At 39.1% G+C, this 12,140-nt stretch overlaps 1 protein-coding gene across 7 annotated transcripts in view; it reads right to left on the bottom strand.

The window, feature by feature from the left end:
- Positions 1 to 11,940, bottom strand: part of Naalad2 (N-acetylated alpha-linked acidic dipeptidase 2) — a 50,931-nt gene extending 38,991 nt beyond the window's left edge. Inside the window, exons 1-6 of one of the 7 annotated variants that reach the window (XM_048434202.3) lie at positions 11,811 to 11,940; positions 8,153 to 8,273; positions 5,646 to 5,776; positions 4,909 to 5,020; positions 2,198 to 2,384; positions 418 to 519 (exon numbers count right to left, since the gene is read on the bottom strand). In XM_048434202.3, the coding sequence (XP_048290159.3) occupies positions 418 to 519; positions 2,198 to 2,384; positions 4,909 to 5,020; positions 5,646 to 5,776; positions 8,153 to 8,217 (597 nt within the window). In that variant the 5' untranslated portion in view covers positions 8,218 to 8,273; positions 11,811 to 11,940. Of the gene's footprint in view, positions 1 to 417; positions 520 to 2,197; positions 2,385 to 4,908; positions 5,021 to 5,188; positions 5,324 to 5,645; positions 6,028 to 8,152; positions 8,274 to 11,810 lie in introns of those variants that run through there. The other 6 variants (XM_085689895.2, XM_085689894.2, XM_048434211.3 and 3 more) reach the window with 6 other exon arrangements.
- Between the last annotated feature and the right edge of the window lie 200 nt (positions 11,941 to 12,140).

Below are 12,140 nucleotides of genomic sequence, written 5' to 3'. Positions count from 1 at the left end.
GCTGCAGCAGGACTCTTTAAGAGATTGCTCAGGAGTTAAGAGCACTGGCTGCTCCTCCAGAGGTCCTGAGTTCAATTCCCAGCAACCACATGGTGGCTCACAACCATCTGTAATGAGATCTGGCACCCTCTTCTGGCATGCAGGCATACAGGGAAGCAGAATGTTGTATACATAGTAAATAAATAAATAAATAAATAAATAAATCTTTTAAAACAAGCAGGACTCTTAGTGTTCTTTTCCTTTCATTTTTCTCTCCCTTAAGATCTTCTCATTCTAAATTTTGAAGGTGCTCATAGTACTGAACATGAAACCATGAATACACCAATATGTAGTCTGCATGTGAGGTCCTCTGAGTGGTGTTTCTATACACTGGCTTCACAGAACAAAGGAAGGTGTAAAGGCGTGCATGTTTTTTACCTCTGGCATGCCACGGGCTGCAAAGGCATTATAGGGCGGTACGATGTTTGTAACATTCTCATATCCCTCTGGTGGTGGTTCAGGGTATGAAGTTTTAAAAATCTAGCAAGAATTCAAACATGTCAAGTTTCAGAGAATAATCTCACATCATTATCAGGCATGGTCTGTCTTGCCCGCTAAATTACACTTAGATAAGGTTTTATAATTAAACAGATAAATCCTCCTGACAACAATGAATAAGTTTTACATCATCTTCAAAGTAATGGTCCTAAGTGATTAAATGTTCTCTTATTAAGTGTGGAAGCAGAGTTTCAAAGGTAGCATTCGTGGGCTGGGGTGTAGCTTGGTGGTAGAATACTTGTGTAGCATGTTGAGTTCCATCCTCAACACTGCTTAAAAGTAAGCGAGCAAAAGAAATGCTACCAGTGGTGGTGCCTTTGTGATTTCCTCCTTTGTCTTTCTGTTGGTTTCTCTTTCAAAGCACTTTTCTTTCGCCATCATTTAAATGATTACCATCTTCTATCCCTATACCACTTCTTGGTAATTTCCTATTCTGTCCAGTGTAATTTCACTATTGAGATTGTGCCAACACGTAACAGGCTTCTGGGGTCCACTTTTTTACATTCCTGTATTTACGAGCCAGGTGATTATTTAGCTTTGATCTTCAAACTCAAGATATTAAAATTTGCTTTTATCTTCTACCATGCTTATGACTCTACATCTCCCACCTGTGAACTGTCTCACTAAGTAAGCCACCTGCACCAGGCAGTTTTGTATGGAGAATCAGTCATCCTGATTATTCATACACTTCTTCCTTGCTCAGGTCAGCCGTGAACCGTGTTGCTAACAACACTCCTGATTGCTTATCAAATTCATCCTTCACCTTTATTTCTGCAAATAGCCTAATTCAGGGCTTCGCCCTTGACTTGAACTATTACGTTACTGTTGTAACTTTGACTCCCTGCCTAGTCTACATGGACTGTGCAAGAGCCCTCCCTAACATGCTTTGCAGTCCTACCGTTTCCTTGCCTATGATTTTCAGAAGGTCTCATAGTTGACTCTTGCCATCTAACTCCTTAAGATACGATATAATACTATGACCCATCTCCAGAGCTTATCTATTCCTGTCCCTTTCTGCAGTCCACTTTGCTTTCACATTATTGTAACACATAAAATCTTTAGACTCTACCAATAACACCGAGCCAGGATACACACCCATTCACGTCTAGTGTTTCCTCTGACTAAAACTCTCTTCCTTGCTTTAAGTTTTCATGTGGTCAAACTCTTATTCTCTTTTCTCACTCATGTATCAGTTCTTCCAGCAAGACTTTTTATTTCCTTGTTTGGGCTAAATGGCTTAACCTTAGTTCTCTCTTCCCAGTACTTACCCTACAGATTTTAAATGACATATCCCTTTGTCTGCCTCAGCTCCCTAAGCAAAGGAACTATGTACTAGTCTTCATTCTGGCCTAAGGAATTAGTACCATGCTTAACACAAATAGACACTGAAGAGTGCAGCACATCACCCTTTCTGAATTATGTGAGTGGTACCACACTATCAACAAATTTATATTGGTACTTAACTCTGCATTCCAATTAGCGAAGGAGCAAGAAACAAGCAATGAATTAGGTTGAATGCACCTTGCCACAGATTTGAGGACAGTTTGGCTCATGCAACAGATTCTAGGCCAGCGAAAGCTAAAAAGTGAGATCCTGTCTCAAGGGCAAAGTACAAACCAGGGATTTCAAGATAAGAAAACTTCCAAGAATTGCACATCACCTCAGTTCCATGGCCATCCACAATCGACACATAGTTTGCATTTGTCTCATTTGGGTAAGATAAGAGAACATCATAATGAACCAAGTTGGCTGAATCTAATCCAAATTTCTTCCACTGTGTTTGGATTTTTTTGGCAAGCAGTAAATTTTGCTCTGTTCCTGCCAGATGGGGAAATATTGTAAAGGACCTGAAATGAGATGAATAGAATCGGAAGTTAAGAGCGTGCACCCGAATAAGGCTGCACAGCTCACCCTTCAGGCAGTCCATGTCAATTACGTATCAGGCATAGAAAAATCTCAGTCGGATATACAAATTCTTTAGACATGACTCTTTAAAGTAATTAAGCACAACTTCAATTTTCATGTTATAGCTGGGCACGGTGGTGCATGCCTTAATCCCAGTACTCAGGAGGCAGAAGCAGGTAGAGTTCAAGTCCAGCCTGGTCTATGTAGTGAGTTCTAGGACAGTCAGAGCTACATAGTGAGATCCTGTCTTGAAAAACCCAAAACCAAACAAACAGTTTTTCTATTGTGCTCCCATTATGACGCATTCCATGGTAAACACACCAGCCCGGGACCAAATGCCAGAAGACACCCTTAAGAATGTCACCGTTCTATGACAATGACGCACCACCCTGATGTTTATGAGTAAATGGAGGATATTTTGCGGGAGAAGTCTCAGTATTTGCTCAGGGACAGCCAGGTACTCTGCATTTGGCTTAGATGCTTCTGTCAATTGTAACATGTATGTAGCAGTGTATTTACTTCATTGAAATTAAGGTCCATGAACTTTTGCATTCTTAAGTGCCAAAGTCTTTTTTGTGACTTGAGAAGCACAGATCTGTCAAACTTCTTTGGGTGATAGTTTCTTAGTTCTGGGTGGAAATGAACTATAGCATTTTAATAACCCCACAAAGAGTTATTCATAAGATTTATTTCACAAATATTATGTTAAGGGTTTCTTCTCTTTTCCATTTACAACAGTAGAGAAAAAAATACACATTTTTTTGTAAATTAGTTTTAAAGTTAACTAAAGGATGACCAAAAAAAAAAAAGAAGAAGAAGAAGAAGAAAAAGAAGAAGAAGGAGAAGGAGAAGGAGAGGAAGAAGAAGAAGAAGAAGAAGAAGAAGAAGAAGAAGAAGAAGAAGAAGAAGAAGAAGAAGAAGAAGAAGAAGAAGAAGAAGAAGAAGAAGAAGAAGAGGCGCATTGGAAACTTGCATCTCCATCCTTACCACCACTCTTCCATTCCCCTAGTTTGTAATAAGGGAGCTGAGAAAGTAGTTCATATTTTATAGCTAGAACCTGAAATTATAATTTTCTGATTTTGAGAAATAGTATTTTTCAGTAGTTGGTCTGCTCTTATTGCACGATTGCTCAAGATACTCGGACAGTCCCATATCATCTGGATTAAAATCCTCCTACCCCAGCGTGCGTCTGACCCAGCCTCCTTCCGTTACTGTGCTCACAAGCTTCCACTCAACAGCACTCTTTCCACTGTCTTTGTTGTCGTTTGTAGACTTTGCAACAGCCCTTCTTCCCAGACACAAATATTTCTCCCTCTGCTTGAGTCTTCCCTTCCCCCACCTGCATAATATGACTGAACCATGAAGACTCAGGTATCAAGCTCTGTGGAGCTTTCTCTGTCTAGTTAAGCCATTAAGTGAAAACTGCAGGCTATAAATGTTTAATAGGTCAAATTTTTTTTTACAAAGTACAAATGAGGTTAGACAAACTATTTTACAACTAGAGAAAAATACATGGAGCCTAGGTATATTTGATTTCTACTTTACATTCTTTTGTTGGTTATGGGTTTGTTTTGTTTTTTGTTTTCAACTTGACAACCTAGAGTTTTTTAGAACAGGAATCTCAATTGAGGAATTGCCTCCTTCAGACTGGCCTTGTAGGCAAGTCTGTGGGGCATTTTCTTGATTAATGATTGTTTTGGGAGGGCCCAGACACTGTAGGCAGTGCCATCCCTGGGCAGGCAGTCCTGGAATCAATAAAAAAGCAAACTGAGCAAGCCAGAAGAAACAAGCCAGAAAACAGTTATAAAGCCGCAAGGCTTTGAAGTGTGTAGTTTATGTAAATTATAATCCAACAAAGCCGATTTGTTAGTAGCATTCTTTCTGAGGGAGTCTGAGAACAAAAATGTGTCATAGGAACGGCCTTCCAAAGGAAGCTGAAAAGTTTACACTGTTTACTGTTTCCATTTTGTTCAGTGTTTGAGAAAAAAAGAAAGAAAGAAAGAAAAAGAAAAAAATGCAAAATGAGAAAAACCGCAATCAGAAAGGCTGATCTCTTTTCTAAGTCACTGCATTGCCGGTATCCTAACTCTTAACAGAATGCAGTAAAGAAAGGGTGCTGGGAGAAAAGAAGAAATAAGATTCTCCTGATTAAATTCAGTATACTGACTAAATCCATGCACAAGGAACAAAAACATCTCATTCATTGCAGTTCAAGGTTACATGAAGAAGAAAAGTCTCTAAATACACCAATCAGACCCTTCCCTGCAGGATGAAGTTATGGGTGAGAAACGGCCCCTCTGTAACAAGCCATGGATTTCATCCTTAGTGGTTTAGACACATTTTAAAAAATCAGTGAATTGATGAACAATGTATAATTTCACATATAAATAAAGGCTGGGCAAGTTTAAATACATCGGTTCATGCAACAAACACTATTTCTACGATAAAAATGCAACACAAACTTACCGGAGAAAAGATCTAATGTTTTCAGCCTTCATTTCCGATAACAGTGTCCGCTGCATCCTCTGGTGAGAACGAGCTGAAGTAGATGTTTCTTTGAGAGGTTTAGTAAGCCAGCCTGGGGGTAGAGTGAAATTACAGATACACACTCAACACACAGAAATACACAAACACTCATAAAGAGGCAGAATAAGCACACTAATTGCTTCTGACAACCAGAAGACAAAATAAAAACAACAACAAAACAAACAAACAACAACAACAAAAAAACGAGGTGATACCTAACCAACAGATCACTGTGCACTTTTGGGGGGAACAGGCTAATTGCAGAAAGCTATTAAAATTCTCGTAGACGTGTAACTCTCAGCTGGTTAGCACAGGTTTACTTCAGGCACTGTTCTTTTACTTCCCTTGTACTGTGAATATATGAGGCCCCTGACACTCCAGAAGCACTGCAAAAACATCCAGGTAAAAAATGGCTCCAATTCATAATTATTTAGAAATAGGCATCTTTTCCCCATCCACGTAGATAGATAGTGGCAACCGGTGTTTTCTTCCCAGCAGCCCACAGCAGTGGTCTGAACTCAATAAAAACTTAAATGAAGTTGAATTCTGACTGAAATGCATTGTATTTGTTCTCTACTTTTGCTGTATTCTTTTGGAAACTCCACAGAGCACACCCTAAGCCACTCTGGGCTTTTCCTCCCTCCAGAGAGATCTCCTGACCTGACTTTCACACTTACCCATAGTAAAGCCGGCGAGAAAGGACGCCACCGCTGCAGCAAGGCAAATCCCCAGACCTCTGAGCTGCCGAGGCCTCGCCATGCCGTCCTGGGCCCGGGAGCGCAGTGGACTGCAACAGCAGGCTTGGGGGCTGCAGATGCAAAGCCGAGGGTGAGCAGGAGACTTTGCAACGACCCAGAGACTAAGACAAACTGCACCACGGCGCCTGCTCAGTCTGCCTGCAGTAGAAGGCAGGGCAGCGGGAGGAGCTGCTACACAGAGCTCTGATTATTTACTGAAGAGACCAACCAGAGCCTTTTGTCAACTGCACCCCAAGAAGGACGTTTTCGTTGAAAATCTCACTGATGAGTTCCTTTTTCCGCTTTCATATTCTTCCAATTGCTACCTGAACACACTGAGGCTAAGTGTGTCCTGGGCTTCTTCTGTAACAAGCCGGAGCCTCAATCCCTTAACACCAAATCCCAGAGACTGAGTGAGACCTAATTCCTCCCACACTCACCCACCACACGCATATCTGAACAGGCCTCCACATTTCTGCATTTCTATAGCAGAGGTTTTAACACACCTCGTTGGAATAATGTAGCTGCAGGTAAACAAACTTCACCATTTCAAGGGCCGTGCGCTATTACTGGCAATAAGGTCTAAATGTCATTTCTCTCCTCGTCCTTCTCTTAAACTTAAAAAGTATTTCCCTTTAACCATGTTTACAAGGTTCACACCACAGCTGGCTTTTCACCCGTGTCTCCCAAATGGAACATCTAACAAGTCATGGTTGACTTTCCACCCCTAGCCAAACCAAAATTCCCTAGAGGATGATGAAGACGATAACGTCTTACCACGTGCCCAGCAGTTCTCCATGTCCTGTCCGAAAGGCTTTGCGTAACACACCTTACTTCCAGCAAGTTGCTGGAAGCTCCTCATGTCTTTGTTTCTCTTGGGTATCATTATTGACTGCTTTGTCAAATGGCTTTTCTTTTGTAACTTTGCAAAAGCCTTAAAAGCTGCCTTTAAATAAAATAGGTTTGTTTTGTTTATTGTTTATTTAGGAGTCTCCCAGTCTGGCCTTGAACTTGCTATGTAGACAGGCAAAGGCAGGCAAAGGCAATCTTGAACTCCCGAGGAGTGTGCCCCCACGATGGGAATGGAATCTTCTTACATGCTAGATGTGGCTTCTACCAACTGTGCCACATCCCCTGTCCTGACAACTTACTTCTAGACGTTTGTAATCTTTTAAAGCCCCTAATAATATCAGCTCCTTCAATAGTGGCTCTCTGGACTATCCAAACCCATGTCTCTGTCACTCTCATTTTAGAAATAAACACTTTTTCAAATATATTTTTATATCAAAATTAATCCCCCTACATATGGATGAATACATAGGAAATTAGAATAAAATTATTTCACAGGTGCAATAGACTGTGAAGTAGATACACTCCTCAAATACAACATAAATGATTCCACAATCTAATATGTAAATAATGTAAGGATTTTGTTTGTTTTGTTCATTTGTTTTATCTTTCCAGGAAAGGGTTTCTCTGTCCTATATCTTGCTCTATAAATTAGGCTGACCTTGAACTCAGAGACGGCCCTGAGTTTGCCTCCTGAATGCTGGGATTAAAGGTGTGCACTACCATACGGGCTTTAAATAACTATCCAGTGTCTAATAACTGAGACAAAAAACACCTCCGTTCACAAATAATATGAAATGTTACTTGTATGCCTCATAAACATTTTGGTGTAGCATCAATAATAAAAACCTAGAGTCAGATATTGGTATTCAACCCCAAAACCAGAAAAACAAAGCAGTCAAGCCTCAAGAGAAGTCTTATCACTACCAAAGTTGGGCAACTGCAGGCTAATCTAAACCTCTCCCGCCTCGCGTTTTATATTCCCTCTAGCACTGGCATTTAAATGTGTGACTCCTTAGGACTGGGATTAAAGGTGTGAGGCACCACAAGTGGATTTGGTTCTGAATTGGTTTTGTGTAGCCCAGAATGACCTTGAACTCAAGAGATCCACCTGCCTGTCTCTCAAATCCTGGGATTAAAGGTGTAAATTGCCACTACTTGATCTCAAGTGGCTTTACCTTTCCCTCTGGTCTTCAGACAAGATTTATTTATTAAAATACAAATAATATACACTATATTTTAGGAATTGTTTATATAATTTTCTGGTTTCTAGAACTTTGACTTTATCTAAAAATACACAAAAATTCATTAAGGTTTGTGAGAGAAATGGTGGAAACTAAAGATTAAAGAAACTAAAATTATATTTAAATTTTAATTTTTTCTATCCTGTCTTAATTTTGACAGCCAATTGAAGTTTGATCTTTCATCACTTTGTCCATTTGCTTAACCTTCCAAAATTAAAATTAGAATACTGATTCAGTGAGTATTTACTCAGGAGCTATTGTGTGATACACATTGTACAAACTTTCGAGGATGCGATAAGGTAAGCATTGAATAAATTATTCCATGTAACAAATTCTAAGAAAAAGCAGAATTACCTCCAGTATGACCGCCGTCGATGCCCTATCAGGCGGCATCTGCAGTCTGAGTCCTGAAAATCCATTGTAAAAAGTGGAATTGGCTGGCTCCAGAGTCTTTGGCCTTTGCTTTCTATGGAATCTGTAAGCATTCAGAATTTCAACTTAACTCCATTAAGTGTGTTACAAAAGGCTGCTCTTAAGTAACACTTTGTAATAATTGACATTGTAACAGATATTTGTATCTTGCAAAGCACATGTAACCTTTTCTAAAAAAATTCCTTTAAAGCTAAGTTTGTGTAAAAAAAACCAAAAACAAAAACAAAAAAAAACCAAAAAAACATTTTCTCTGGAAACCAATCTCTCTCCATAAAACTATCTGATCTAATTATGCAGTGAGCCTCTAAAATAAACCATTTTCCATTCAAGCTGAAGACTCTTATACAAATACTTTTCTTTCTCTTCTCACATCTTAGAAGCATCCTTTTAACTCTAAAATCAAGCCACTTCAACCGATTTATGACTAATCTTTTGAAAAACGGTAAGGTAGAGCTAGGTGTTGTGGTACACACTTCTAATTCCAAAACTCAAGAAGCTGAGGAAGAGATTTACCTCAAAACATCTGAAGACATCCTGGACTAGGTAATGAATTTCAAGCTAGCATGAAATACATGGGCCCTATTTTTTAAAACAAAAACAGTCAAACCCAATGTGAAATGTATACAAATAAAGCAATATATATAAATATCTTAATAATATTTTAATATTTATGTGTTAAAATGGGTTTAGTGACTAGATATTTATCGTATCAACATTCTCAACAATGGTTATATAAAAATTCTATCCTTTAAAGATTTAGCTTTATTCTAGAAAAATTCCAGATAAAATATTCTTTATAAATATAAGCATTAAGCCATTAGTGATGCCACAAGGTAACTAACTACAGAAATGTGACTACTTCGGAACTGGTCGTAGGCTATATGATATTGTCATCAAGACAGCAATGCTTACTTTCCAAAAGAAAACACTGAGTATCTTGAGTGCTGTGATTCATGAAAAGAGAGGCATTCCAGGTGAGCATTTCTAAGATTCTGGGCACAATTTTTCTTACAAACATAAACTTAGATATTATAGTGTTAGCTGATCAAAATACAGAAACCTGTTGGTCAGATGAGAGATAAATAAAGGTAGTGAGGAAAGACTAGCAAAGGGGAGGAGAAATTTAGAGAAAAAGCAGAAACCATGGTTTTCCTTCTGATGTCACAATTACTCTACTCAACAATAAATGTAGAAATTAGGGAACAGCCGCATATTTCCAGTGGAGTTGGAGGACCTCTGCCTCATGGCTCCTGTCAAGCAGACATTCCAGATAGAAACAGAATACTGGTAAGTTACATACATTGGTCTTTTTTTCCTACCTCTCTTATTTTCCATTGTTCCTCTCTTATTAACATAGACAGTCAGCCTGTTACCCATGACGTTTTGCCAGCTTTAAGCATCTGGTGTCTTTTCTTTCTGTGTTCTCAACTTTTCTTCAGTAACCTTTGTGATTCAATGCCTCTCCATCCTCTCCAACCGTACCTTTCCTGAAATCTAGTTTCATTTATTGATCTTTTTTCCCGAAAACTAGCTAACCAGCCATTTTCTCTTCCTGCCATCCTTCATCAGAGGTCAGAAGTGAAAAACTTTTGGTCTGCTGTCTTGTTCTGCTCTGCACTGCCCTTTGAAGTTCCTCTTGGACCTTTGCTTCATGTTTGCATCCTTCCTGCAAGCTGAGCACCCACTACCCTTTATGCTGGTGGTAACAGGTGTTCTTTGAATTTTGAGTTGACAGAGGTTTTTGTCCCACAGTCAAGACCATTATCCCACCACACTTCCTCTCCCTCTCCTTTTCTTTTTCAAAGCAAGAACTCTAAATCTAATCCCCTTGTTTAATTTTTTTTCCTGACCATTATCCCTAGTAACTTGTAACCAACACTCTAAACAAAGACAAACATCCATAATCCATTTTTTGGGAATGGGGGCATAGTTTTCCAGGTTACTTCCTGCTGATTGGGGCACAGATAATCTTATGGGGACCTAAAAAACTTTAGCAATATGGTCAAGTCATAACTGGAATATTCTATGAGACTTGATCATCTCAGCTAGCAGTCTTGAAAATGTTCTAGATGTAGAATTCAGAGGAAATTCCAACAGGGACCCTCTGAAATGTTGGATCATCTGGGCCATTTGCTCTTACCAAAGATTTCTCAGAAGGCTTTCCTTGATCAAACCTGATTCTTCTTAACTCAGAATGAATCCACAGCCTCTCATTTTTTTTTTGTGGAAACAAAAGCAAAGCCTCTTCTCCAAAGTAACATATCTTTTTACTTACATTTTTAAGTCAAGGCATTGATTAATCCAGCAGCGTTTATAATCAAATATCTTTTATCAGCTGCTGGTCCTCCCTCAGCAGTCAAACAATTCAAAGACAACACAGTAACATACAGTATCCAGATTCTCTGTATATTTTCCATACTTATGTATCTTTATTTTAAACTCTGTTTCTTTTCTTTTTCTTATTTATTAATTTACTTATTTGAGACAGGTTTTTTTTCTGTGTATTTTTTGGCTATCATGAAAGTCACTCTGTAGACCAGACTATGCTTGACTTCACAAAGATCTGCCTGCCTCTTCCTTCCAAGTGCTAGGATTAAAGGTGTGTGCCACCACACCCAACTACTCTTTTTTTTTTTAAGGACTTTATCCTTTTTCTTTTCTCTCACAAGCCTACATATATTTTTTAAACACACTGTAAACCAGTATGGGATTTTTTTTTCATCTGAATCTATCTTTACTGTATATATCTCTTTTTCTGACCACATGAGTCTTTAATTTGCTAAATAATATGGCTAGCATTGAAGCTGTGGCTTTGATGGCTGGATCCACCCCACCCCTTAGCTCTCTGAGTATAGCTTCATGGTGGAGGTACTGACAAGAGTCATGCTTATTGCCACAACTCTGTGGAGTTTTAAGGTCCCTGCCACCACCAAAAAGCATGTTGTCATCTATTCATAAACATTTGAGTGTTTGGTGGTAGGGCCTCTTAAAAGAGTTGCAAGGTTGTTGTAACTAAAGCTGAGTCAGGAAGCCTCTCTTAAACAAGATGCACTTGCCTCTAGCAAACAGAGCCCATCCAAGAAAATGCTGATACCAAAAAGCTGTGCTTGACTCTGTTCTTTTGTGTCTAGAATTGTTTCCCAAGCTCTCTCAGGTTTTATGTGGATATAGTTGTTCACATTGGTGCTATTCTGTTGACAGAGATTTCTGTCTGCCCAGTTCTGCTGCTGTTCATTCCCAAAGAAACACACAGAGACCTACATTAATTATACTCTGGTTGGTCTATTAGCTTAGGCTTTCTTATTAACTAATTCTTACATCTTACATTTACCCATAATTCTTGTCTCTGTTAGCCATGTGGCTTGGTACCTTTACCAGTCAGGCATTCTCATCTTGCTTCTTCTGTGTCTGGGTGATGACTACAGACTGAGCCTTTCCTCTTCTCAGAATTCTCCTGTTCTGGTTGCCCTGCCTATACTTCCTGCCTGGCTTCTGTCCAGTCAGTATTTTATTAAACCAGTACAAGTGACAAATCTTTACAGGGAAAAAGACCATTGTTCTACAACAATTTTGCATTCACCTCATCTTTGGCCTCAGGGTTCATATTACTTCTCAGTTTCTTTCACATCTCACATCCCGACCTTCAGAAGGCTGTAATGATTCCACAGTCCAAATACAGCTGCTTTCCACGTTCACCAGCTTTCTTCTCACTACTGTTTTAAAGAAACAGATTTTTTTGACTTAACAAAATTCTTCCTGAAGCTTCCTAAAGTCAGATCACTCCAAAGCCTCCCTTTAAACTTAAAAGAAGAAAAAAAATCCAGACTTGTAACAGTGGCCAACAAAGTCCACATGATCTAGTTTTAAACTTCACCTCCCTTCATGTGTAAACTTCATCAAGGAGATAAAT

This window comes from Myodes glareolus, chromosome 4 (assembly GCF_982192425.1).
Source record: "Myodes glareolus chromosome 4, mMyoGla1.1, whole genome shotgun sequence".
NCBI lineage: Eukaryota > Metazoa > Chordata > Mammalia > Rodentia > Cricetidae > Myodes > Myodes glareolus.
The sequence above is the reverse complement of the archived record's forward strand: the minus strand, read 5'-3'. Positions and strand labels throughout refer to the sequence as shown.